The sequence below is a fragment of the Pseudopipra pipra genome, chromosome 17 (genome assembly GCF_036250125.1).
Source record: "Pseudopipra pipra isolate bDixPip1 chromosome 17, bDixPip1.hap1, whole genome shotgun sequence".
In the NCBI taxonomy this organism is placed as follows: Eukaryota; Metazoa; Chordata; class Aves; order Passeriformes; family Pipridae; genus Pseudopipra; species Pseudopipra pipra.
Genome location: NC_087565.1, coordinates 4,385,446 through 4,413,404, shown reverse-complemented (window position 1 = coordinate 4,413,404; position 27,959 = coordinate 4,385,446). Strand labels below are relative to the sequence as shown.

General features: G+C 48.8%; 1 protein-coding gene and 1 long non-coding RNA gene across 7 annotated transcripts in view; both read right to left on the bottom strand.

Annotated features, from left to right (window-relative positions):
• The window catches only part of MYT1 (myelin transcription factor 1), a 65,531-nt gene extending 53,464 nt beyond the window's left edge, over positions 1–12,067 (bottom strand). For 3 of the 6 annotated variants that reach the window (XM_064673993.1, XM_064673994.1, XM_064673995.1), the window contains exon 1: positions 11,963–12,067. In XM_064673993.1, the coding sequence (XP_064530063.1) occupies positions 11,963–11,987 (25 nt within the window). In that variant the 5' untranslated portion in view covers positions 11,988–12,067. Of the gene's footprint in view, positions 1–7,057; positions 7,503–7,630; positions 7,876–11,962 lie in introns of those variants that run through there. The other 3 variants (XM_064673997.1, XM_064673996.1, XM_064673998.1) reach the window with 3 other exon arrangements.
• A 1,400-nt stretch (positions 12,068–13,467) lies between these two features.
• LOC135423581 (uncharacterized) lies at positions 13,468–27,165 on the bottom strand. Its single transcript, XR_010434837.1, has 3 exons — positions 20,565–27,165; positions 20,360–20,425; positions 13,468–13,846 (listed from the first exon to the last, which is right to left on the bottom strand). It is a non-coding gene; the product is annotated as an uncharacterized LOC135423581 (long non-coding RNA).
• Positions 27,166–27,959: the final 794 nt, after the last annotated feature.

Below are 27,959 nucleotides of genomic sequence, written 5' to 3'. Positions count from 1 at the left end.
ATACTGTCCCAGGGAGAGCCACGCACCTGCCAAAGAGTTTCAAGCAAGGGAACGAAGAAACCCGACTCTCTGCTGCAGTTTATATTTAATTAGAGGAAAGGCAGCTTACGCAGCAGTTTCGGAAACATATTGTCTTACAGCATATTGGATATTTGTATCTTAACAGCTCAACATCGATTTCTTTTATGTAAAGGAAGAGGGGGGAAGAGCACCGCGTGCCCTAAGTTGTGTAAGCTCCAAAGAGACGCCTGTACCGCTTGGACTAATGTTTAGAGTAATCAAAGGCGTGAGCTCATGTATTATGGATGGGAACGAGAGTTTTCAGTCTTCTGCAAAAAGGAATCTCCAGCGTTTGGTATTTTGTTAGCAGCCTGGCACCATATGGCTCTCCCCTGCTGATATTCTTTCACACCAGAACTTTATGTTCAGATGCTTTAGTTAATATTTTACCCAGCAAGCATAAACAAGATGCAAAGATTGCAGTCGACAGCAACCTCCTCTTAAACCATATACCCACGTTAATAGTGAAGGCTTCTTTCAGCAAGTACTTTACTGAACACATGCCTGGCTTCATTTTTTCCTTAGGGGTCCAAGCTGGGCCATTTACTTTAACTGCCTTCCCATCAAACAAAACGCAAGCAGCAAAACCAAGAAGGATGTTTTCACTCCCTCCTTCCACTGTTTCCTGGCTGGTTCAAGGCAGCCCTGGATGAGTGCAGGTGACACACACATGTCAGTTGCATTTGTCTACAAAGTTGTATTTGTCTACAAAGTTGTATTTGTCTACAAAGTTGTATTTGTCTACAAAGTTGTATTTGTCTACAAAGTTGTATTTGTCTACAAAGTTGTATTTGTCTACAAAGTTGTATTTGTCTCTGCTTCTGTATCATTTCAGCCTAAATTTTATCTTGGAAAGGCAATGTTTTTCTTGTTCTCCCCTCCTGAAGCAGGGATGGAGCCCCAGGCAAAGCTCCCAGCCTTCAGGGAAGCCTCACCCAGGCACCAACACCCTAAACTGACCAAGACCAACATGCATCCAACTCTGTGACCAAGATTCATGCTTCCCCCCACCAAGTTAGACCCAGAATCACTTGCAGCTTTGAGATCTGGCTCTAAATGTTACACTTAAATTCCCCCCCCACACCCCCGCCCTCCAATATTCTTATTAGCCTTTAATATTCTTAAAACAAATAGGACCTAACAGATGTCTTTTCAGCCTGCACTCTTATTAATGAGAATATTGTAAGAATGGAAATCAGGTCACAAATGTTTAATACTTTGTTTAAAAAGTCTTCAGCTTCTTTAAAGAGTTCCACTAATCCCAACATGACAGATGTACAAGGCAGTTTTGCTTGGGGCAGATTAAAATTCTCGCTCTGATTTGCTCTTTCATTTGGTCTGATTAAAATAACATTGCGATTTTTTTTTAACATGCTGACTTCAAAATAAAAAAGGAAAGAATAAAAAGTGACCAGTAAAGGCCAGCATGATCACAATAAAAGCAAATTTATTGTTGTTAGGATAAAAAAAAAAAAAGCAAGAGAATAGGAATGGGGGGACAGCCAGCTCATACCCAGGTTAGCATTAAAGCTCTGTGTTAAAGATGAAAGGGGAACCTTTCCAAACTATGTTCTTCCATTTGAAAGTGTTTATTAATCTATTCTCTCTGAAGCAAAAAGTTCAATGAAAGACAAAGATCAAAAGTATTTTAATTTAGGTGAAAATTATTTTTTTTCCTCTTTTTCTTTTTTCCCCCCAAAACCAAACCAAACTGAAAAGCAGAGCATTGCAGAGCATGGCACTTCAGTATTCTTCCCTGAGACTGAGATTTGCTGGAAATAGCCCAGCTGGTAGGACAAGGCGATCTTGGCCACCCATTCCTCAAACAAACTATGCTGGGAATTCCCCATTTCTCTTTCTTGACTTCCTTTCACACCAGGCCACCCTTCCCTGGGCAAGCTTTCCCAGCTACCTTCCTTTCCTTGCTGTTCCTTGCTGTTCCAAAACACATCAGGCATCCGAGTCACATATGAATGTGTGCGTGGCAGTTGGCACAGCAGGATGTTCTGATAGGAGAAGCAGAGGAGCAGTGTGCTGGGATAAAGCCCCAGCCACGCTCCCAGCCCATATCCTCTCCCCACATTCACCTGTAAACAAGCCAGAGCCATGCCTGCCTTTTCCCTCTTGGGTCTGCCCAAAAACAGCCACGATTCCCAGTGTTGGGTCCATCCAGGGCACAGTTGGACCAGTTTCTTGCCTCATCAAAGGCTCCTGTAGCATGGAGGGAGGCATGGCTTTAAAAAGCAGCCAGTGCTGTTCAAAATACAGCCCCTCAGAGGGCAAACTCCTGCTTAAAGAGACCGAGACTACACATCGGATCCCAGTCTGGACCTCTCCAGCCCAGAAACCTTCTCTGCCTCCCCATCCCCTCCCGCAAGCCCACAGCAAAGCCTCACAGAAGCATTGTCAGGATCAATTACCTCAACAGTAGAAAATCACTAGTTTTGTGTTCTATATTTAGCCATTTTTCCTTACAACTCCAGCTTGTGCCTTCTATAAAAGAGTCCACAGAAAATCCACAATGTTAAAAGTTCCTGAGGATCTGCTCCATTCTGGTGATTTTTAACATTTACAGTCTTTAAACATACGTGTTCAACACATGCTCGTGCCCCTGAGATGTCCTCACCTCAGTGCCCACCTCCAGCTATTCCCAAGGCAGAAACAACCTCCCTCCCACACCAGATACTGTGAGAAAGCAGCTTGGGGAAGTCGAGGGATGCCCTCCTGGGCTGCTGCTCCCATGCAGAGGAAGTCCACGGAACCTGAATGGGAAGGAGATGCTTGGAAACTGCTCTTCACCTTCCATGTCTCAGCCCTGTCCCAAAGGGCCAAACCATGACACAGGCTGCTCCCAGCAAAGCAGATCCTGAACTCTCCAACACTGCACTTTCAGGAATTCCCTTGGACATATTAACCTGCCGAGAGGGGGAACTTGCTTTCTCCAAGTATACACCCATAAAGCCCTTTTTCTCCTTGGTGAAAATATTTGTGGGGAGCAGGAAATGACAGATTTCTCTCCCCCCTCTGAAGGGAGCAGAAGAGATGTCCCAGCCCTGCTCTTACCATTACTCATGACCTGGCTCCCAGATCCCGAAGAAGAAATCTCATGTGAACTCATTTCATTCCTGGAGCAAGGTGCTTTGAGGCATTTCTTCACCCCAGAAACTTTTCACAGCCTGCGCTTATCACCTCACCTCTCTGTTCACACCAGGATTCTCCTCTCTAAGGATTGGCCTGTGGATCAAACTTCTACTTTGCAAAGGTAAACAGCCTCAGAAGTGATACAGAATATTTTACAATGGGAAGTTTCACGCAATCCAGCCTTAAGGATGTCAGACACCAGTGGACCCTGCACCACATACCAAGGAGAACAGCATGTGTACATAGATGGTGGAGTTATTCTTTGTAGAAACCAGTAAAATCCAGGATAAAGACTGAAAAATTGGGAAGAAAAGGTGGAAAGAGTGAGGTTTCCTAACAGCAACTTCTGCCCTGTCAAAACTCCCGAAATACCTGGGAACTGAGAGGCTGTTAATGGTAGTTAATGCCAGACTGATAATCCCTTTCACACAGCTGCTAGCTCCCAAAAAGCCGAATAAACCTGGAGTCTGAGGCCACCTTGGTCTCCCCTCTGAGTGTCAGCATGCACAGCCAGGGAGCAAACAGCATCTGCACAACAAATAACCCAAAGAGGGGGGGTGTTGGGGGAAGAAGAGGAACGCACAGCAGTGTATTCTCAGCTCTGGAAGTTTTTGCAGCATGGATCCTCCATGCTCAGCTCCCGCGTATGAGAAAGAGGAACAGCTACAAAGCGACAGCTACAAAGGAGACTGCCTTTTCATTAAGGGAAGAGCTCTAGCAACTAAGCCACACAGTTTACAGCTGTAAAAATAAGCCCTTCCATTTAAAGATTGACACACACACACAAAGCAAAAGGGAGAGCGGGTCCTGTCCCCCACTTTGCCATTAAACTCTCACGTCTGACTTCCCAGCGGTAAGGCGATGCTTCCCCGCCCCTCCCTCCCCTTCCCACGCCTCACTTCATGTTTTCTGGGAAGCCCAGCCCAGCCGTGGCTCCAGACTTTACTGTAAACCTGCCGCTTCCCCTTCCTTGCTCTGCTTTCGGGGGGCAGAGGGTCCCCCCAAACTTTAGAGTGGGGATGGCATCATCCCTTACAAAATAAGCCCCACCCGAGGTTGTGAAAGGAGAGCTTTACCCCCTGCTGGAGCTAGAGACCATTTTGCATTGCACAGACTGATTTCTGAGGTTCAGTATAACCTGTCCTGCTCTCCTCAAGCCCTGATGCCAAACCATGGGGGGATTTCAGGGAGGGAGAAGAGTTCATATTCCTGAGCTCTAAAGCTGTGTCATTCAGCCTGTTCCGGGTGTATTGCTGACTTAGGGTGCACTGCTCCCCTCAAAGCACAAGAAGAGCAGCGTGTCCCATCCAGAACCCAAGTTTGGAGGCAGCACCCCAAAGCCGAGCCTTCCGGGGGGGGCGGACGGGGGAAGTTTAGCACCGTCTGCTAAAATGGCAGCTGCTCTGACGCCGAGCTACGTCTTGCGAAGTCAGCCCTGCCCTCATCATCATCATCATCATCATCATCATCATCATCTGACTGCCAGGATCCGCGGCCGCCCCGCTCCGGCTCCCGGGGCTCTGTGGGACGGGGCAGGGGACACGCAGAGTGGGGGCTTCGCCTGCCCCTGCCCACCCTCAGCCCCCCAGTTTGCGGCTCCCGGTTGTTGGGGACAGTCCCGGCTCCGCTGGGTGAATCTCCGCCTGGAAGGCACCTGGGCTCGCTGTGCCCCCCCCTTCCCTACCACCCCAGCCCGGGGACATGCTCGGGTACAGCCCAGCTCTCTAAAACAAGAGCGGGGAAATGTGGGGGAGCAGCCCTCCAGCCTCCGGGCTGCTCTCCCCCTGCTCCCTGTCCCCCCAGCCCTGGGGACAAGGGTGATTCCCGGGGCAAAGGGACCGGGCGCCGAATAGCTCGGACCGAGAGGGAGTGGAGGTGGGGAGAGAAAGGGGAACGTTTGGGCTCTGCAGGGAAGGAGTTCTCGCCCGCTTCCAGCCCAGGAATTGCCCGAAGTAGAGGAGGCATCTCATCCCAAAGCCACCCTTGGCAGTGACCTTAAGCACCGTCCCGCAGCGGTGGCTTCTCCAGCCGGGCCAAGCCCCGGGGGTCCCCACGGCAGGTGCTCCCAGGAGGACGTGGCGGGAGGAGTTTCTGACTTTCCTGCAGCGGCCCCGCTGCTCCCTCTCCCCACGAGAGTTGCCGCGGGCCGGGGGTGACCCTGTGGGGGAAGGGGGTGCGGATTCACGGTCCCTTCCCCCGGGACTGAGCAGGAGACAAGCGGGACTGCCTGCCCAGACCCCTCCTGGACGGGACCCCCGGAAAGTCGCCACCCTCGACCGCGGCCGCCCATCCCCGGCGGGGTCGGTGCTCCCTCTGTAACAGCACCCCGGGACAGAGCCGGACCTGCCGTTCCGGGGGTACAAGGACCCCAATTCCGCCGGGACACAGGGGGCAACTCTGATCTGCTTTCTAGGAAGGGGAAAAAACCCAACTTTCAGGAGTTTTCCTACTCCTTGTGCGACGGGGATCCCACAGAACAACATCACTTGGGAAGAAAAAAAAAAAAAAAGAAAAGGGAAAAAAAAGGAGAAAGCTAAAAAGGAAAACCAAGTTCTTGTTCTTCCCGAGGCAGGAGAAGAAGGGGAGGGGAGGGAAGACGGCAGGCAGGTTTGAAGGAGCCGAAGGGGACAAGTTATGCCCGGGTTTCCCGGCCGTAGCAGCCGGCGCTGGTTTGTGCCTTGCAACACGCGCCTGCTCCAATCTGCGCCGCTCGGGAACAATAAACAGGATCATACAAAGAAGTGGAAAGGCGGCATCTTTGCTTCTGGTTTCTATGACAGCATCAGAGGGAGACAAACCAACTATAAACTCTAATTCCTAGATTCCTCCCCCCACAGCCCCCCGCCCGCCCCAAACTCCCTTTTGTCTGCCATTAATTAAAGTGGCCATATGGAAAAGGCTGATAATAACAGCAGATGAGCCAACGAGAGAGAGAGGGAAAGAAAGAAAAAAAAAAAAACTAAAAGTAGCGGCAGGGCGATGGCGAGGGTTTAGCCGGGGCTTTTTGCACTTGTTTTCAGCGGCTCTTCGGAGAGAGGGGGCTCAACAATAGCAGGAGAAGAGCGGGTGTCCCCCGCACCACTGCCCGGTCCGCTCGGGGGAGGGGGGTGAGAGGGCAGCCTGCCCCCTCCCCTGCCCGGCTCCGGGGAGGTTGGCATGCCCCAAGCCTCCTGCTTCGAGAGGGCTGATCCCCACGACCTGCTCTTTCGCGTGGGAGAGCCTCGGAGGGTGCCGAGACCCCCTTTTGGGGCCCCCTCCTCGAGGAGTGTTGATCCTACCCGCCGACAAACTGCGCCCCAAACTCAGCCTAACTCGCCGGGGTCGATCGCAAGCACATCCTCAGGCACCAGCCCCCTGCCCCTCGCTCTCTCCCCAAATTACCCACGCAACAACAACGGCAACAAACTTTGCTAAAATTGATAAAGAGATTAGCCAAGCAAAGCCTCTTCCGAGCAAGCTAAAAATAAGAACACGCAGATTTCTGTCGTGGTCAACGTATAGAGAGAAATCCGCAAACATGGCACACTTCCCTTGTGCCTCGCTGCTATAAATAGAGAACTCTAAAGTAGGCAATATTTGGAAAGAAGAGGGGGGGAGCGGAAAAGAAAAAAAAAATAGGAGAAAAAAATAAAAGTCTGGCAGTGTCAGGAGCGAGCAGCCGCCGGCGAGGGGAGCGGGAGGCCGCCAGCCCTCCGCACCCGCCTCCCCGTGCGAGGGGTCCGCGGGGCTCCCCAGCGCCCCAGGAGTGCGGAGCTGCGGACTTGGGCTGGAGTTTTTGCAGGAAGGGGGCTGGGGGTGTGGGGGGAGCCCGGGGAGGGACGCGCGGAGCCCCGGTCCCGCGCCCGGCCGTCAGCACCTCCGAGAGCTCCGCGGCCGCGGGGCCGCCGCCGCCGGCGCAAACTCCTCCCGGCGCCCGGGAGCGTCTTCTGCTAACACCTCCCTCCTGATAAACATCCACCGATCTCGCGGTTCACAAACCCGGCAAGCATCCTCTTCCAGAAATATTCAGAAAGTTTCCCGGCTGAATGCGACGTTGTGCTTTTTTTTTTTTTCTTTCAGTAAATCTCCTCCTTTCTCATCTTATTCAACCTCTTTTCAGTCAGAAGCATAACATGTCCACTAGCGTCTCGCATCCGGCGAGAGAGCGAGCGAGCAAAGATGGACCTAGGAGCATGATGATCATCATAAAAATCCCCTCGGTTCTCCAGTGCAATTTTCAAAACAACAACCCAGCCTTCGTGCTGTAAAGGCGAAACGCCTGCGTCTGTTTACATCAACTGTGAGCTCTGAAAGCCTTTCCCCTCTGTCTCAATCCAAGGGAGGGGAGGGGAGGGAAAAAAAAAAAAAGAACAAGAGGAAAAAAAAAAAAGAAAAGAAAAAAGCCAGCATTATCTGCCTTTGTCAGCGAAAGAACATAATATTGACTTACCTTTCCCCACAGCTATTGTCTGCCCCTTTACAAAATGACATCACGGAAACCAATCATGAAATTTGCATGGGGGAGGTTGTGGGGGGAGAGTTCTTGGAGGGCAGCCCACTTCCCTACACCAGTAACACGCGTGTAAGACGGGTTGTTGGTTTCAATTAAATATCTGATACTCCTTAGTGTGTGAACTCTTAAGCCTGCTAAAGGCAATGTCTCATTTACTTAATGACCGCTCTCATTAATGGAAATGGCACAGAGGGGGCTTGCTGCGCCTTCCCTTTGTAAATACACTACCCATGAACCCTTGGGGTTGCAATATATCTGTTTACTCTCTGAGGTGAAATAAATTTACAGTATAGCATCAAAGAGAGCGAGCGAGAGAGATGGAGCTGCTGCCTTGAGTGCACAGAGAGTTGGGGCTCTCCCAGCCCCGCCAGCCCCTCTCTCCTCGCACTCCCCCCTCCCCAAGACCCAGCAGAAGGTGAATGATTTTACCCGAGCTGATTCATAATTAATATGCACGAGGCTCGGGGCTCCTTTGATAGCAGCAACACAAAAGGACGGCGAGCACGACAAGCGCCGTGCCGTGTCCCCCCCGCGCATCCCGAAGCGTGGTACGGCCCAATAATTCCTAATAGCAGCAAGCAGCGAGTGACAGATGCCCTGGGTTAGCACAGCTCCAGCGAAAGTACTTTACAATATTTATTGGTGGTTAGGAAGATGACCTATCACCATAAAGAACAGACTGGGAAATTTATCGCCTCTATGAACCTGGAAGTATTGCATATTAGCTGATATACATATTCAAAAGTGAGTGGTTAAAAGGTGTATAAATATTTTATTTTTTTTTTTCTCCTCCCCTTAAAAGGAAAAAAAAAATAATGATGACACAACGCAAATTCCCAGCAGACAACACCTCACTCCGGGAAAGAGAGATCATGGCTCAGGGGTTACATTCTGGACTTTGTGATGGGAAGAACAACACAAGGAAAAGTCCTAAAAGAAAACAGTGACTAAGATAGCGTGGAGACTCTTTTTAAGTAAGAAAAGTGCATGTTCCTGCATTATGCATCTTTTCCTCTCAGAAAGAGTCACACTTCTCCTTGAAAATGCTCTGCTTGGTGGAGATCTGGCCACTCTGGGAGGAAAAAGTCTTCTCCGAGCTGGAAGGAGGGAGGCTCTGGAGAGAGACCCCGGCACCGTGTGGCAGGAAGGGCATTAGCACATCCCATCTATGTCCCCTGACAGATCGGAGCATTAGCACTTAGATTACAACTTTTTGGGATTAGCGGGGGGAAACACAGGCAGGCTGCAGCCCCACGGGGTGGGGGGGACACTTTTCTACCCAGCGCTTTTCCCTGAACCCTCGTACCATCCCCAGCATCACCGAGACAATTAAGACTTTACTGTCATCTTAATGAAGACTTCCAAAAAGATGCGGGAGCTCACAAACGTACAGAAACCCCAGGAGTCCTTAGAGAGCCGAGCGAGCAGAGCCTGGCAGGAAAAGCTGAATCCTGCTGGGGATGCGCTCTCCTGTGGAAAACTCCAGCTACAGAGCCACAGAGGCCCCAGACACCTCTCCAGTTCACCCCTGCCCTGGTTGGGTCAGGTGCAGGTAGGAGCAGGAAAAACCTCTCCAGCTGCCCAAAGCTGGACACCTACCTGGCAGCACGAGCATGAGTGGGTACTGCAGGCACTTGTGCTGTCTCACCCACAGACCATCACAGGGCATGTGGCAGGAGTGATTCGATTTCCCATCTCAGCCATTTTACTGAGCAGTGGGTGACAGAAATACTAATTTTAAACTGTTGAGGCCACTTTGGAGATTCTTACGATGCCCATTTCCATGGCTTGCCAGCCTGATGTGCTCCTAAACCATTAACATAAAGGAGATATTCAGCAGAGAGTACTCCTGAAAAGCTGTTTTCTATCTCCTTTGGACACGCCACGAAGATAGGGATATTTTACATCCTAAACCTTTGGCATTCAGAAATTCTATTAAACTCTTATCTGCAGGCAGCAGGCCTGGTGCTACACTGCATCTCCATTGTTCTGCACCCGTGATAGAATCAAAGGGAGGGCTGGGTGGACTCAGCTCCTCTGTGCTCACAATGCTGCCTGCTCCTCTCCACCGCTATTTCATTTAGACACGAAATGCTAAAACTTGAGAAACAAAAGCACAATAGATCGGCTGGAAGGCAGGAGGGAAGCGTGTTTACTTGTGTGTGCTTCCACATAAATCGGTGCACACACACACTGCATGGATATGAGCACACACATGTGCCTCTCCAAGCGTTAAGAGATGAATTTTATTATTGCTGTTGTTGCATTTATTAACACGCGACGCACCTAGAAGCCCTGAGGCAGCTGACAGCTTTGATACCACTCTACTAAGCTCTGGGCTGCGAGAGGGTGTTTGGCTTTTCTTTGTTCCCAAACTCGCCAGACTTCCCTGTCTTCTCTCCACCGTCCTCCCAAAATCTCCCCAAACGCTGCAAACAAGCAGCTTTCCCTGGAGTTTCTCACCGACAACAACTTCAGCAGCGGCAGGAATTCTCGTCTCGCACCCCCCAAGCCCCTCCCGACCCCCTGAAGACCTCTGTCTCAGGCCAACACCCGCTCCCACCACGTTGGAGGAGCCCGCGGGGGAACGCGAGGCCACGCGTGGGCTCCAGAGCGGCGGCGGGTCAGCACCACGGACAGCTCCGCCCGCTCCCTCCTCAGCGCAGTTGCGACCTTTTTAAGCATTTTTCAACCTTCTTTTTTTTTTTTTATGTTCTCCCTCCCTCCCCATCCCCCCCAGTCTCTCCAGAGTCACTTTACAGCTGTTTTCAGAGAGGAGATAATTATCGCGCGTTTCCAGGTCTGAAAGAGCTGTCGCTTCCCTAAAGGGAGCCGTGCAGCAGAGAGGTATAAATTAAATGTTCACGTATTCCCATCTTCAGGGTGTTGAGACAGGGGCTCCGAGGGTCCTTGCCTACGGGGCCGAACCTAGAGAGGATTTTTACAAGTAGAGTCCCTTCACACCCCTCCCTTCCCCTGCTCTACGTGCCATTTTTTTTTTAATCTTACTGTGCTCGTGTTTTCAGATCGAGCGCTTCAAGTTTGAAATTATTTAAAATAAAACTCCATTTGCCTGTGTAAACACAGACATAAACCCACCGCACTCTGTTCCATTGGCTTCTTTGAGTCTGTTTCAAAGAAAATTAGATCTCAAACTTTACGCATTCGTAATTAGCACCAACTTCTCCGGTTACCAGCTGGGGGTGAAAGATTCTTTTTTTTTCTCCTTGTTTCTTTCTGAAAGCTTCTATGCAGATGGGCTGGCTGCCTTAATGCCTCAGACTACAATTAGTGCTGTTGTATGCCGAATAGAAATGGCCAGCATTAATATTGTATATGGAACAGCTGAAGGGTTGCAGAGAAACCTGCCCACTACAGGCCCCTGGCAGATGGAACAACATGCACAGGCACAAAAAACTTTTAATAACCCTTTGCTCGCTCTCCAGCGCGCCCCTTCTCCCCGATTTGGGCGGTTCCTTCCCGAAGAGGCAATGCCTTTGTCTAACCCAAATCTAGAGTTCTTTTCTCCCTGAAGGACAACAATCGGAGCAATCACCATCTTTTGCAAAAGGCACCTCGCATTATCCCAAAACTTCCTCCTTTGTGCCTCAGCTAATGCAGGCACTGAAATACACACCGGCTGAACAGGCACGAACTAACTCTTTATTTAATAACATCTCCCCCCGCCCCTTTATTATCCAACAATGTACGGGGGGGGGGGGGGGAAACACAAAGCCAAATCAAACCACCACCCCCTTCCCCTGAAAAACTGTGACCAGAAGCTGCACAAAACAGGATTTTCTCCTCACCACCCTTCCCTTCGCTCCTCGTCCTTTGTAATTAGGTGAAACCCGCGGCAGTGGGGACAAAGCCCCACCGGTGCCTCGGAGCAGCAGCACCGGGGGCCGCACACCCCCCGCACCTGGAACCTTTCGCGGGCGAGCCCGGAGCAAAGCGAGGAGGGGCGGGGATGAGACCCGGACCTCGCTTGCTAAACGCAAACACGGGAAAACTGCGCTGTGAAATACTCTCGGAAATCCCTTTCTGCCACGACACTGGGGAGGAAAATATAAAACAAGGAGGGACCGGGTAATTTGTGGGTCCGCGATCCTCCCCCCTCACGGCAACCAAGCCCCTTTGCCAAGGCGTGACTTAGGCAGAACTAAGCAACTCAAGTGTTTCAGAGGAGAAACGGCGGAGACACACTGAGGAACAGCCTCCCTACACTCACACCCCACCCCGCCCATCCTCCGGCGAACGGCTACGAACCGAGGAAAGTCCCGCAGAGCTTCATCCTTGCCGGGTGGCGGTGGCTGCCTGGCCCGGGGCGGCTGGGGGAGCGGGCGCGGAGCCGCCCGGGGTTACTCCATCATCCCTGGGAAAAGTTCCCGTCCGGAGCAAAAACTTATGGGCGGTGGCGGCCAATGGGGCCGCGCCGCAAAATCCTCGCAGCGCACTCGGCGGCCAATCCGGTCCCCCCCGCCCCCGCCCGGGGATGCGCACCCCCCGTCACTGCCCCCCCTCCCAGCCCGGAGGGGGGGGCGGCTGGGGAAGGGGACCGGTCCTCCCCAGCGGGCGGGGGCTCAGCACCTCCCTCCTGCCTGTAATTAGGAGAGAGATGAAGTGATGGTGTGCACATCCCAGTGGAGGGGCGTGGGGGGGGGGAAGCATCCCGAGGGAGCCCAGTCATGGAATGGTTTGGGTTGGAAAGGACCTTAAGGACCATCTCATTCCAACCCTTTGCCATGGGCGGGAACACCTTCCACTAGACCGTTTTGCTCCAAGATCCATCCAACCTGGCCTTGGACACTTACAGGGATGGGGCAGCCACAGTTTCTCTGGGCAACCTGTACCAGGGCCTGCCCACCCTCACAGGGGAGAATTTCCTTCTAATATCTAATCTAAATCTCACCTCCATTAATTTAAAAGCATTCCTCCTTGTCCTATCACTACCTGCCCAGGTAAATCCACCTCCATTATGAAAGAGAGACCCCAAAAGACACAGTAGCTGCTTGTGGAGTGACAGCCCCCCCCCAGCTCACCCTGTGGGCAGGGACACATGGCACAGTCCTGCGGGCAGTCCCCAGGCTGGCAGGGCTCTGGGCAGTCAGCACTGCAGTCACTGGACTCCTGCATGCCCAAGCTGGTTTAGAAATCCATGAGGCTAATAGTGGCCACGTACAGCTTGTTGGATGCTTTGGTTGAGCCCGGGGTGCACTGGGGAAGGGAAAGGGGGAATTTGTTCTGGGAGGGATCCAGAATGGAAGAGGATGTCCTCCTGCCTCAAAGGACAGATGGCAACATTGGACTGAACGGATCCCAGCTGGAGAAAACTGGATACAGGCCAGCAAGCAGTACTCTCATTGGCCTCCCAGATGGAAAAGCAAGGAAATAGTTACCAGGAAATAATAATAATAATAATAATAATAATAATAATGCAACTAACCAGGGATAGCACTGAACTTTGTCACCCTGTTGTCTCAGAAGACAAAGTGCCATCTCTACGTTGTGTGACCCCCTGCTCTCTGCTCATCAGCCCAGATTAAAAGAAGTCCAGTTCTTTCCATGGGCCAGCCCAGGCCTGCAGAGAAGGAAAAGTGCCATTTCTGAAAGTGGGAGAGAAGAGAGTTTGCCTGGCAAAAATTGATTGTTGGTGTAAAAACTCATCACCCTCACCCAGGTGGGCAAATAAGTGTATTTGCAGAAAGAGAGCAAGACTGTCCCGGTGTCAGCTCCCTTAATTTGGAAAAGGGGAAAAACCTGTGCTTGGAGGAACAGGTGGCACCAGTAATAAGAAGAATGGGACAAAGTGATATTAACTGAAAGAGAATTGAAATCAACTTACCTCAGCAGGGGATGCCTAAATATTTGAGTATTTTTTATTTTATAAACATAATGGGGGAAGCAGTTGGAATAAAGGTTGGAAAAGTATGCAGAAGAAAGGAGGGTAATTCACACTTTGGGGCAAGATCCTGGGCCAAACTCTTTGTTAACTACACCTAACTCCTTAATCCATATTTCTTTGCAGGCAGAGAGCTGGAAGAGAGGGAATGGAGGAACATCTTTGCTGGGTTGACGAAGGAGTGTGTGAATATCAAAGTGCATCTTTTCTTCCCCACATCCATCACGGTTTTCTGCTGGTCTCAGGGAGGTCTAAGAAAATAACAATAGCAATAATCATTGTCATTGAATTGAATTGAAAGGCAGGTGTTTGAGTCAAATTAAAAATCTAACTGCTGAATAGGTGGGATTTTTTTGGGATCCTTAGTCACAGAAGGACTGGGCTCAGCCACACTTAGCTCAGCTGGTTCAGGCATCCATGCTGGATATGGCTCAGGAAAGGAGCTGTAGCTGGGCCCCCTGTAAGGCTACATCTGATTGCACAGCTCTCTCTGCAGAAAGGGGTGTGAGACAGCCTGTTTGGGGACTGGCACCTCTTCCCTCTTTGAATTAACAGTTCTGCCTTTGCAGAATATTCTGTGCTTTATTGTCCCTTCAATGCCCACCTTGGAAGATGAGAGGTGACATTGCGGAGAGCTCTGCGCTTGGAAAATGACTTTCAGAATTACGTTCTGGCAATTTGAAACTTCCTCTCTCTCATCTTCAGCCTCTTGGGGCTTTAATGGGAGACAGCAAAGTGCCTCTTCCTCCTCCCCTCTTTTCTTTTCCTCCCCTGTTCTCCAGCAGCTGCAGCGGCCGGGATTCAGCAAGGTCACTCAACTCCATTGCTTCCTGCATGCAGGAGATCTCAAATTAAGGGGTGTTGGGAGCAGCCTGTTGAGATGAAACAGCCTTCACTCAGCTCCAGCAAGCAAGGAAACAAAACCCCTTCGCAGTGGATCCAGACTGTCTCACCTTCCCTGAGCATTAGCCAGGGGAAAAGGTAAAGGCATAGAGGAGCAAAAACCAGAGTAAAAAGAGTCCATCCTTGAGCAGAAAGCTGCTGTCTTTTGTCTAGCAAAGGGAGCCCCAAAATTTTATTAGTGGCCTGCAGCTACCTCATCTACTCCTTCTTGGTGTTTTTATCAGCATCTCACCCTGGTTCTTGTTTTCCCCAAAATTTCTGCTGCTGCCTTCCCTTTCCTCTGTTCACCAGCAAGGCAGAGTTGGCCCTGATTTGCTCCATCTCTGGGTCTTGGAGCACTGTGTAGAGATGGGACCTCATCCCTCCGGGCTCTGAGCTTGCCAGCAGTGTGATCCTCTTCCCAGGTGCCACTGGCCTTAGTCCTGTGCAGGCCAGTTAAGGGGAGCAGAAGAGAACACAAATGGGAATGGAGGAGAATCGTAGAATTCCGCTGATATCTGGATATTCCCTGCCAAGGGGCCTGGAAAGCCATGTGGCTCACACAGGAAAAGACCAAAAGAAATACCATCCCTTTGTAGTGTGATTTTTGGTGATGCACTGCCAGACTGGGGGGAGTTTATTGTTCCATGTGTACAGTTTTGCACCAGAAAAAATTAAAATCACCAACAAGTTCCTCCACATACCCCACCGCCTTCTTACCAACAGCTTGTGCCTCACTTTCCTTTTCTTAAACAGCTCCCCCAGTCCCTGCCAGCCCTGGCTTTTCCACAAAGAAGAGAATAGTTCCAATTATCTGTTGACTGTTTTCTTCTGTCTTAAATCCCTCTTATGGCTGCGTGAGGGAAAGACGGAGAAGCCGTATGCAGATATTTTCAAGCTCAACTTGATAGGTACTGTCAAAACTGCCAGAGTGTGGTGACAATAAACATTTTAGCTGGCTAACAATTTGCTGCAAAAAGGGTTGACCCTGAAATCAAGTTCTGCTGTAATGAACACTTTGTCTCCAAATATTTGCATTTTTGCTGACAAGGTTCACTCTCCAGGAGATTTCCTCCGCCCGTGAGCAATCTGCCTTCAGAGGAGATGGAGGCTGGATGCGGTTTCCCGAGCCAGTTCCTTAGCTGGCGTGCAGGAAGGATGAGCACGTGCCCAAAACCAGCAGAGCCACCGTGGATGGGGGATGCCCAACCAGGGGAGCTGCTCAGCTCCAGGGTGCTGATCACCCTCATTGAGAAAGCCCTTTTCTGTCTGGTTCTGTATGGCAGCGCAGCGCTGACAGCCCAAAGCAGAAGTCAGTGGTTATCCTCATTTAACAGATTGGGAAATTGAATTGAGGCACGCGGGGATTCCAGAATGTATTTGGACTGTCTTTGCCGAGCTGGAGAGGGAGCAGCCAAAAAAGTGACAGCCAGTGTAGACTGTTTGTTATCCAAAATGGTGGCATCAGAGGAGGAGGAGGAGGCTGAGGCCATACTGGCACTCTCAGCAGCTCAGTTTGGTGTTGCAGTTCCACTTCTCCAAGTGGAGAATTGGAAACTTGGAAAATTGAGTCTGTCCACCTTCAGGAGCTGCTGCACTGAATCTTCTTCCATCTCGTTCGAACTGGGCAGTGTTTTGACAAAGGTTACATAGAGAGCCACCGGCAGAGCTGAGAGCCAAGTATCACCTTCCTCAACCCTGAGTCCAAAAACCCAGCTGCCTCCACTGTATAAAGGAAGACGCTCAAAGTTCCCTTGCTGCAAAGGCAGAGCTGCAATGCTTATGTGTTTAAAGATGGAATTTCAGCATCCCAGCTCCATTGCTACAATTAATCCTTAATACTGGGGAAAAAATCCCCCAGTGGGCAGGTTTTTACACAGAAAACTCCTGGCACTGATTTTTTGAGGGTAGGAAAGGGTGTTCATCCAATTTCCCTCAGACACCTGGCTTCTCTATTTCGAATAAAAGCTGCTCTTACTGTGTCTATTAGCCGTGTTCGCCAGGCCAGGGTTGTGATTTGCTTGAGATCCTTAAATTCCTAGACAAAGTACACAATAAATTCTAATAAAACTTCTCACTGCTGCAGGAAACTTGGGCGGGGGGGGGAACAGACAGAAAGAATCCTTACAGGTTCACGAAAAAGACATAAAGGGAAGGAAAGCACAGCTTATTTCATTTTTATCTTCCTTTCCCCTCCCTGCTGTAATGAAAGGCAATTTCCACTAGCACAGTGTTGCCATTTTGCTGTAGAAAAAAATCACAGTTTTGGCCTGTATTTTTTTTTTTTTTCATTTTATTCATGTCAGAGCTGTTGCATTTCTGGCAGTGGCAGTAGCACTGTGCCTGGGAAGGCATCTGGGCTCCCACCTTGATGCTCTCTGGCTCTGCCATCCCGTGTGGTGGCTCCTCGCTGGGCTCAGTATGGCCACAGCCTCCCAGGGCAGATCCCACTGCTCAGAGCAGCGCTGGAATGATGAAGATCTTGGAGCGTCAGCCCTGGCTGGCCAGTCACCATGTAATTTTAGGATCAAAGTACAGCAAGGTATTACAGAATTACTATGCTGGTGTGAGGGGACAGAGCTAAATTCAGAGTTTTTATTTTTAAATGCTGTGAAATGCAATGCCCTAAATGAGTATGAGTTATTTTGGACAGATCTTGTGAACTAGGCACAAGCATGGCTGTTAATACCCGTGAGAGAACTAAACAGCTGCTGCTGTGCCCAGTTGTGCCTGATCAGCCCACAAGAGCCCTGTGAGTGGTCCCCCAAAAAGTGGTCCCCCAAACTCCTGCTGCAGTTGCCACATACAAACACCCACAGAGGAACATGCAGGTGTATCCACATCCTTGAAATTTTCTCCCTGTGACCCCTCTATATGTCTTTATTCTGATTTTTTCCTCATTCTTCTTGTTACAAGGTAGGTTCTCCACACTGGCAAACATCATTATCATCCTCTCAGCCCTCCTGGGCTTTTCCCTCTCCTGGTGGACAGACTAAGACTACTCCCATTTTCTTCTCTGGGAGCCATAAACTCTGGGAGCCACTGGGAAGAAAACACCCTTAAAGGCTTTAACCTTAAAGGTTAAAGGCTATGAGCTGAGTTTTTCTCATTCTTCACAATCCAAAGAGACAGTTTACTCTTTTTCCTCTTCTTCATCCCCTCACTCCCTGCTCTCTGGCACAGGAAAATTACCACAGCTCCGAGATACACACCACGAGCCCCTTGCCAGCTGAGCCGTTTCACCCTGTCCTCATTGCAAGCCGTGCTGGGAAGCCCAGAAAGCACAAGGGAGGGATAATTACCAGTCCCAGCACTGTGATGATAATTAATACTCTGCTAAAAGGAGCGCTTGTCAGGTCAGGGAGCAGGAGGGATGGGAAAACAAACAGGCAAAAATCAAACCTGAGCAAAGGTTTGTTGTGAGGAAGGGCCTGGGGACAAGGGGCAGGAGCAGCTGTGAGGTGCAGATGTCCAGGGTGATGGAGATGGTGTCTGTGCTCATCCACAGGCTGTTGGAGAGGAAAATAGGTGTTCCACCCCTGTTGGTGGACTGTCAGGGAGCTTTCCCATGTCACAGGATCCCCTCCCATCCTCCCTTCATCCCTAATGGGCTGAGAGTCAGGAAAGTCCTGCAGCCAGAAATACTCGAAGCCAACCTGCACCAGAGCATATTCACTCCTCTGGAGACATGAGAGGGGTCGGGGGAAGATGCCTCCAGATTTTTTTGGTTCAGTCACACAGGGAGGCTGAGCCTCTGGCCTTGTGGCTCCTTGGCATCTCCTGGTGCAATCCTCTAAATTTAAGACTGACTTAAATTAAACACCATTTGGGGGATATCAGAGTCCACTTTTTAATTGAAGTTGTAGAAAAAAATGTGGAAGACATATAAATAATTCAGTGATAGCAACGGGGATCTTAAAACCTAAACTTCATAAATCTAAACTCAGTAAATCTGAGCAAGGTGAAGCATAAGAGAAAAGAGCCAGGGAAAAGTGGGCTTGGGGCTTTCCCACAGGTAAGGTTTCTGGACAGCCTTGGGCAAACAGGTTCATTCTTCTTTTGCTTGGTCCCACCAGCTGAATGATCAGTAAAATGCCTCCGTACACACTGGGTATCATCCCGTTTGCAACAGCTGAGTTAAACCAAAAAAGACAACCCAGAACTGTGGTAAAGGGTGAGAGAAACAAGGAAGCGCTGGCAAGGGAGAACAATATGTTTCCAGACAAGATTTAAAGAGAAATGTTATGATAATACCAGTTTGGCGTCATACTGTCATAACACCATCAAAATGACATGCTGCCACCACTAATACGACTGTTTAGGGAATATGCAACATGAACAAAAAAGCAATTCGCTTAGAAACAAACTGGGATGAGTCTATATTGTAAGAAAACAGAAAAATGCTGAGATCCAAGGGAGGACCAGACAAATGCTTCACGGTTTCTTGTGACAGTGGTGCAGATAGGGACCAGAATCTCTTAACAGAGCTTGCTCCTTGTTTTCCATGGCCTCTTAGCCTTTGCTGGGATAATCTGCTCATAGGGGAGAAACAGTTTAAGGACAGCTGTTCTGGCATTAATTAAAGTGCCCTACAGTTCTTTCCTAATAAAATCACTTTTCTTCTAAGATCTTCTTCCTCGATTTAATACCTGTCCCTAATTAAGTCCGGTGAGAGGAATTCACTCCTTCAAATGAGTTAAAAATGGATGTTCTCAAGGCACCTGCATCTGAAGAAACTTGGTTTTGAAGTCCATGAATTAAATTAAGAGGGGACATTTTCAAACTGATCGCTCCCTTCTGATTAGCACAAACGAGCTGCTCCACCAGTGCTGTGTTAAAAATTGTCTCACTTGCTTTTCCGGCTAATTTGGAAAGAGTTCAGCTCTTAGGGTGCTAAATAGTCACATTAAAGACTACAAACCCACCAGTGCATTTAGGCTGAGTCCTTTAAAAAAGGAGACTCAGCATCACATCACCTGAGGATGCCCCTCTCCACAGACAGCTATGGAAACACGCTGCCCTACAGCGCTGACAGTGACTTGTTGACCAACAAAATTCTGGCACGAGCCCCGTGTCTCAGCCATGGCAACCGGGCTGAGAGTGTGGCAGTGGCAGCTGCTACGCACAGAACAGCGCTCTTAAAAATATCACGGCTGAAACCCATTAAAGAAAACAAAAATAGAAAATATGCAGGAAAACGAGGCTGCGTGTGAAATAGATCCCAGGAAGGATGCTTGGTACATTTATAGCTATAGCCTGCCCCAAATTTTCCTGGATGTTTAACCCAATGCTTCTTCACTACAAGCAATCCAAATGTTATTTTATTAATCTGAAAATGTCAAACTTTATGCCTTTTTTTTTTTGTTCCTCTTGCTAATGTGATCAAAATTGAGAGCTGTGTTGTGTCAGACTAAAACCAGAACACTGGTATCTGCTGATCTCCCAGGCTTGCCCAGACCTGGTTCACAGCACAGTTTTCCCTCTGTCCCATCCCTTTGGTCCCAGCCAGACCCTTCAGCTGCAGAATTAGAGGACAGGAAGCAAAGGGAGAAGCTTGTTACCTCACTCCTCCCAACACAGCATAAATCTGATAGAAAATGGCTCAGAGACTTTCTGAGGGGCATCTTTAATGATAATTTCATACCTCTTGTCAGAGTCTGCAGTGAAAGGGATCAATCAATGAGGGGTGATATGCTGGGACAGAGCCTAAGCCCCTCAAAAGCCACCCCATCTCCAGCTGAGCCTTGGAAGAGCTAAATCAATTCCCAGTGTCAGCCCATCGAGGCACACAATTATGCAGGGAAGGTTTTGGGCTCTCCTGGCTCGTTACGTCAGGCCCCCACACCAGGAGCTGGAGACGTTGCAACCACCAATTTACTTACGGAAGAGTGAAGAGCTGCCCTGTTCCATCTCTTCCTTCCCACCTGCTGGGCTTTATCTCTTAGAACCTGAAAAATAAGGCAGAAAGATTTGCTCCAAGAGCTTTGACCCGTGAGCTGGTTTTCTCACGTTGCTAAAAGCCGAGCATTCCAAAACAAAAATAAAAACAACAAACCAGCCCAGCCTTTGCCATCCAGGATGAATTACCCGTGTTACAGCGGATCTGCACGGTGGTAGGCTGGTTCCTGCTGGAGCTGGGAGTTTGCCATGCTTTCCTAGAAAAGCTCTCTGCTGCTCTCCCTGCAACATTAATTCTGAACAACAGAGATGGAATGAAATGTAGGTCTGAAAGCAAGCCACGAGGCAGAGAGCAATATTTAGCTCTCCTCTCCCAGAGGTCTCACCTGTGTTGGCACTGTTTTAAAGATGTTAGAGTGGGATTAAGGGGCTCAATCAGGTATTTTATTAGTTACAGGAGCCCATTTTCCTTGTTAAATAATTGAATGCATGCGCTTAAGGCAAAGGTCTAGGCTGGCTGGTGACTCCAGGCTGAGCTTTCACAGAGGATCAGCTGGAGTTGGCAGCATCAGTCTCTCTGTAAAGATATCTGGCTTTCCTTTCCTCTGGAGTAGACGCTGCATCTTACTATGAACATCAGTTCCTCAGACGTTTCTAACAAGGATTTCCATGAGGAGATAAAAAGGTTCAAAAGTCCCTTAAAGGAAATAATATTTCTTCTAAATAAGAGCTAAACAGGAGCTGAAACTGTGTTTTCATAGGGATTTTTTGTTTGTTGGCTAAATCTTTGTCCAGGAGGATAACTCAAAGGCTTGGTTAGGTTCAGGTCTTCATGAGGCACTACTCAGTCCAGGAAAAGAAAAAGCTGAGAAATGTGCAGCAAAACTGCTCCTATTAATTTTTCAACTATTCTGCACATTTAATAAATTAAAATACCTCTGCAAATACTTTGAAGCTTATTCGTCTCTGATAACACTTGGTACCTTATCATTTCTAACTGCGCTACAGAGAAAAACATATTATTATGGATTTTGTGGTAGATCCCTCAATTTATCAACCTCAAAAGATTTCCAAGCAATAGATGCTTTCTGTGTAAGTTAATATGTCACAAGCTATCTATCACCCAGGGTTTGCTGAGTCTGCATTTCTAATCAGTGACTTGACACCTTGAGTTAGTGAACACTTAAAGGTTATATCTGTGCTAAGTAAATGATGTGACCAAAGCAGTTTCAGCCTCCAGCAGGGGACACTGGGCACCTTGGTCATTCCAGGTGTCTTGCACATGTGGTTACATTGCCCAGGGATGGGCACCACAATTTCCTCACCTGAACAAGCACCACTCTTGCAAAAATCCACAGAAGGGGACACCAAAATACCCCAGGAGTCTGTTGATGGTGGAAAGCCTCCAGTTTCCAGGATATATAATTCCATTCTGCCTCCTTCACCTCTCCCCAGGGCCGGGGCGGAGATGCCTGTCCTTGCAGGCATTCATCATGTCCCTGCCTCTGTGATGCTGCACTGGCTTCCTGGCCATCTGCCACGCTGTGTCCCACAGGCACTGCCTCTGCTGTGGGTGAATGATGACGGCAGATACGGGGTGTTATGGGCACTGGGAGGCTTCACATCACTAAATAAATGTAATGAATATATATGATTTCATTTGCCCCCCCCCCCCCCCCCCCGTATGCCAGATGCATTTCTACACTTCCATTTGGTCTCGCTGATGTACTGCAGCTTCACCCTGTGTAATCCACACAAGCTCCACGTGCCACAGAGTAGAGCTGGGAGACCTGTCAGGTGAAAGACTTTCAGGTGAAAGATTCTGGCACTGCATATGCATGGATTGCAGCTGGAAAAGTCATGTGTCTCACTGCATGCCTGCCCTGAAAGTTATGAGGTCTGTGGCTTTCACCCTATCCCATCCCATCTGCCACCTGAACACCTCAGAGCACACACACATGTGCTCATGCAGTGTGGTGTATGTGACCTGCAGACCTGGAAAAGTGAGAACAAGGCAGGTGTTTCCAGACAGACGACAGACTCTCGGAAGGGACAGGGATACCAGTGGACAGGCACTGACTCCACCTCAGCCGAGGAAACCCGTCTTTCAGCCCGTGACAGATTTACTCCTGTGACCCAGCGAGCAGAGGTCAGAGGACCCTGACAGAAAACAAATGAGAAACGACATCTTTCAGAAATTCCTGCAGTAGTTTCTTTCCCCTCTGGCTGCTACATCTCTCCCACCATGTAGAGCCTTGGTGGAGGGGCCAGGCAGAGAAACTCCCTTTCCAGCCTGGGTGCCAACTGGGATGTCTCCCTGGGGCTCCTTAGAGTTTGCTCTAGGCCATCTCCTCCCTGTTACAGCCTGAAGCACCCCTCAAACTTTACACACTGCTGGGGCAATGATTTGTAGAACCACCTGTCAGCATCTCCCATTGCCCCTGCTTTGGCTCACACCCCTCCTTACAGCTCCTGCAGCCTCTATGCCTGTGTCCAAAATAAAACAGATGCATTAAAAGTGATTTTGTCCAGAAGCAGAGACACGGTGCGACTTTGCATGCTCTTGTTTGTCTCCCTCTGTCATAGCCCCTGTCCTCTCCTGTCCCCTTCAGGGGTGCACTTGAGGACAGAAAGTTGCTACAATTCCCTGTCCCAAAGTCTGGCTTGGGAGCCCTTAAACATGAGACAGCACATACTTGGGTGCAAATCCTTGCCACAGGGTAAGGACTGAATCCTTTTCCCCCTAACCCCTCCCATTTGCTTACTGAAGTGTCACCAGTTACAAGGGGTGAACACATTTAGGTAATTTATTTTATCCACTCATAACGAGAATGGTGCATTGTGAGACAGAAAAACACAGAAAGAAATGAATTAACTGGGTTAGTTTTCTTCACTACTTAATTGTTCCAGAGAGGCAGAGTTCTGGGGAGGGTGATGAATCATTGTTTGGGAAATATTTCTTCCAAGAAGATGATTTGAAAAAAAAAATACATTTATAATTTATTGCAACCTCTTGCTCTGTCGGGGAACAGCAGCCAAAGACAGAAAGTTCCTCCCTCCCCCGTTCACCTTCCCTCAGTTCATTATCACTATAATCTTGTCTCCCGTACCCTCTCCTCACCCTTTGAATATTACATCTCCTCCTGCCTGTGTGTGGAGGTGTAGCTGTGTGCAGGGATGGGGGGGGGGGGGGGAAGCCGTCGGGAAGGGAGGGGGAGACTGGGAAAAATCGTCACATATTTCAGGCTGGCTCTATTTAAATGAGTTTGGGATTGTGCTTCTCTGGAGCAGATGGCCCTGGAGATAATGATGCCTGAGCAGCGGAGGCTGGAGCCCCTCTCTCCTGTTGCCATGGTAGGCCACGGGGCTGAAATGGATTCTGCTTATTAAATTTGCGAGCTCTTGTGTACTCAGGATGAATGGCGTTCAGTCATAAAGAGGCCCAACCTCCTAATGTCGCTGGATAGTTTTATCTTAGAAAGCCAGGCACTCTAACTCTGCCAGACGAGGGTCTCATTAACCTATTAACAGCAGCCGTGAAGGAGTTCAACCCACGGGGGCTTTGAACAGGGCGAGGAGGGTGCCAGGAACGTGCCAAGCACTGGCAGGTCCTCGTGGCATCAAACCCCGGGTGAGGGCAGTCGATCAACTATCCACTCAAAAAGGGGAGAGTTTCTCTCAGCATGTTGGGACCTGTGTGCTTCCCACAGGGGTTTTATGGGATCCAACCCCCCCAGAGCCCATCGGAGCCTCCAATGCCATGTTGGCTCCTGTGTGAACAGCAACAAGAGTCTGGGATTCACCAGGCCAGTGAGGCTGGCACAGGGTTACTGCCCAGTGTCTGATTTACAACACAACCTCTGCTTTTTAAATCAAGGCCATGCAGAAATAGGTACAACACGCCTTGGAGCCTCAGCAAGAACCTGGTAGGACAGAGATTGCAGTTCATGATAGGAACTGCAGGAGGAGAAAGTGGAAAGATACGAGGTTTAGAGGGCAAGTTTCTTAAAAAAAAAAAAAAAAAAAAAAAAAGAGAGAGAGAGAAAGAAACAAAAAAATCAAAGAAAGGATTGGTGCTTTCTTCTCTGGCTTTCCTGCAGGACCAGCCTTGGCTAATGCTCATAGCATCAACACTCCTCTGAGAGACTCAAAATATTGCAGATTAAATAGAGCAAGCTGAAAGGCTTTACCTGAAAACATTCTTGCTTTCTACACAAAATTGTGGGTTTGATTAAAGTAAATATTTATATATCTGTTCCAGACATGATAGAGAAATCTGGCTATTTCCAGAGCATTGGAAACAGGTGTTTCCTGCTGGGAGCCCTTCCACCCAATTCTTCTACCCAGGTTTGCTTCAAATCACATGGTGAGGCCTAAAATAAAGTATTAAACCTCTTTATAATCCATATTAGGACAAGTTTACCGGTGATTTGAAGTGTAGTATAGTTGGGATTTTGGTTTCCACTGCACTTTTCCTGTAGAGCTGCCTTTCAGAAACATGATGATGGTTTGAAAGAATGGAAATTTAGTATGAGTGAGACGTCTGTTACATTATAATGTTGTTAACTTTGATTAACCAGAGGTTGGTAAAATACCACTGCACTATATTTAGTTTCGTATCACATTTTTTTACATGTTATTATGCAAATTTTCGCATGAGCTTTATTTCAAATGCAACCCAACTCTGGTTTCTTCCCCTGCGATCCTGTAGGAGCCAACAAAACTCAGCTGCCTGAGCTGTGCTGGGTGGTTTCCCTGCTCTGGCAGCATCCACCTGCTCATCCAACCTTGGGATATAAAATAATCACATCAAAGATTGTCAGCACTGGACTTTTTTCCCAGGACTGAGGAAGTGATGACTGCCTGCTTTGGTGCAAGTCTTCCCATTCAAAGAGGAGGGGTCAGATACCAAACACTTGCAAATAACTCCATGACCTGAGGATGGGCTTGGTGTGGTCTGTAGCTGTGAAGCTGGTGAGAGATTTTCTAAGGCAAACATTTTCCCTCCTGTCATTGGTTGATGTTGGTTTATTGGAAAGGGAAGAATCCATGGAACAGAAATGGAGATTGTACCTCTTCCTTCTTCCACGAAAGGTGAGTAGGGAGCTCTGCCTCTTTGAGTCTTAGAGCATCTTGGCAGGTCACTCCAGAGTCACACAGAAGGTGCTGGAAATGGTCTAAAAAATCCTCCCTGGCTTCCAAATCCCTTGTCACAACTGCGTAAAAGTCTCATTGCACAGGGTTGGTGTAAATAATCACCTAAACGGTGGGAAGATCATTCTGGCCTCTGCAAATGAAGCACAGAAGTCAAATCCAGCCAAATTCCTTGGCATTCAATCCTCCTACTTTTAGAACAGATCTCGAGGTTAATTCTCTTAAGGAAATAGTGGCAAAAGGGATGTTCACAAGAATTTTGTTCACTTGGCAAAGCCAGCTGAATATTTAGCTTTAAGATTCCTATTCATTTCAGTGAGTGCTGAGGATCTGCCTCCTGCAGCTGACTTTGAAAATCCTGTCTCATCCAGGGACTCTGGACATATCCCTCATCAGCTGCTGGCCTCAGGGCAACTTTTGCAGCATGTGCATCTTTAAGCAGAGATGATATGAAATAGAACCCTCGCTCAATATCAGCTATTTAGAAGGTTCTGCAGATCAGAGGGGAAAAACATGCCCAGATTTCCAGAGAGCTCTCAAAATACAACCCCAGCAATACCGAGCAGATGCAATTCAAGGTTTAAAAGGCTGATTGGAAGTGCTGGTAAGGTCTTTATATATTTATTCTCTTCCAGCAGTATCCCCCAGCAGGTCTCCTGGCCTGGGCTGGCCACTGGAGCTGGAGCTGGGCTGGAGGCCAGCTTCATGGGTGGATGGGGTGTCCGCATGCGTAAGCCTGCTCTGGCGCTTGGTATGTGCAGTCTGCAGGACTTATCCAGGGTCACCTTGAGTGTCTGAGTGAGAGCAGACACTGGATCCAAGCCTCCTGCATTCCAGGTCAGTGTTCCCAGCCCTGACCCACGGCCCTCTTTATGCTGAAATCCCCACCTATAGCGAGGGTGAAGGACAGGACAGGCAAAATGCTTCTGGGGCAGCTGCCTGCAAGGGCAGACCATAGAAAAGGGATTAGCTCTGCCTTCAAGATGCAAATCCCCTTGACACACGCCAAGCTTGCAGGCACTACTGGAGCCATTTGCCCAGCCCTGACTTACAGCTCTTACACAGACTCAAGCTTGCCAACTTCATATTGGAGGTATGAACACCAGTGAATTAAAACAGAGCCTACAAATGAAAAGCCGATTAGCAGATATTAGAAGGACACTGAGCTGGAGAGGCCACAGTGATGGAGAAAGGCTCCTGGCCCTTACTTGGGTTTGTAGCACAACCTCATTCCTGACTTCTGCATCTCCCTTGCCTTGTCTTAATCCCCTTGCACAGGGGTAAACTGACACCAGAGAGAAGAGGTGCTTCTGCAGACTCTCCATGTCAAAATCCAGCCCCCAAATCATAGAGGACCACAAGAACAGATGGGGAGCACAGCAGGCTCCTTGCTCTCCAGAGTCACCCTATGCAAGGTGACTGGAAGCAGGTGATCTTTAAGGTCCCTTCCAACCCAACCCATTCTGTGATTCAATAATAAGGTGACTGTGTGCAGCAGAAAAGTTCTCCATTGCCATTAGGAAAAAATTTCAAGCATTATGAAGAAATGTGACTGAGAGGCTTTCACACGTGTTGGACATGCAGGAGCTGTCAAGCTGCAAAGCTCACTCAAGAAGCTGGAAAAGCTACACTTTAGCATCACAAGTGAGAGTAGAAAATCTCTTTTCCTGCTCCCCAGAACAGGTTGAACTTAAAATGGACCAAAAGGGCAATTGTGGCTTGTGGGAAGGGAAAGACTTGGCAACTTCTCATCAGCATTATTTGTTCCACTTCTCTCTCCATCATCTCTTGATGAAGAACTGCTCAGGAGAGGCTGGCACAGGACGGGCCCAGGAGTCCTCATACTCACAGGGAACAGCAGGAACAAGCAGGAGATGCTGAGAGAGGTGATCAAAGATCCCTGTGAATTTCCTGACAGTCAGTTTTACACCTAAGAATTTTTGCAGCAAACAGGGAAAAGGCACTTTGGAAACACTTTGGAAAAGGCAAGTTTAAAACACAGGATGAAGATTGGTCTTTTCCCTTCCTCTATTACTAAACAATCGATTTGGAATCTGAGATCTTCTTGCTTGTGAATGCCTCCTGTGTCTTCCCGAAGTGGGACATACCCACAAGCAATTTTATAAATTGAAGACAAACACTTCAGTCACGAAGCCAGCTCAACTTCACAGGGAAAACAAGAACAGCATTAACCCGGCATTCTTGGAGTAACATTTTAGATTTTTCTGTTGAAAAAATAAATTACTGACTGCGGGAGGAAGAAAGGAATCATTTCGCTGTGATAATTGCAAAGCACACAAAAAAGGTAATTTTTTGCCTGACTTACATTTAGAGAATGTCTCAGCTTTTACCAAACAGCCTTGGTTACCAACAGAAAGAAAGCACTGAAATATGCAAATATTTAAAAACTAGCAAGCAAATCCCTGGAGA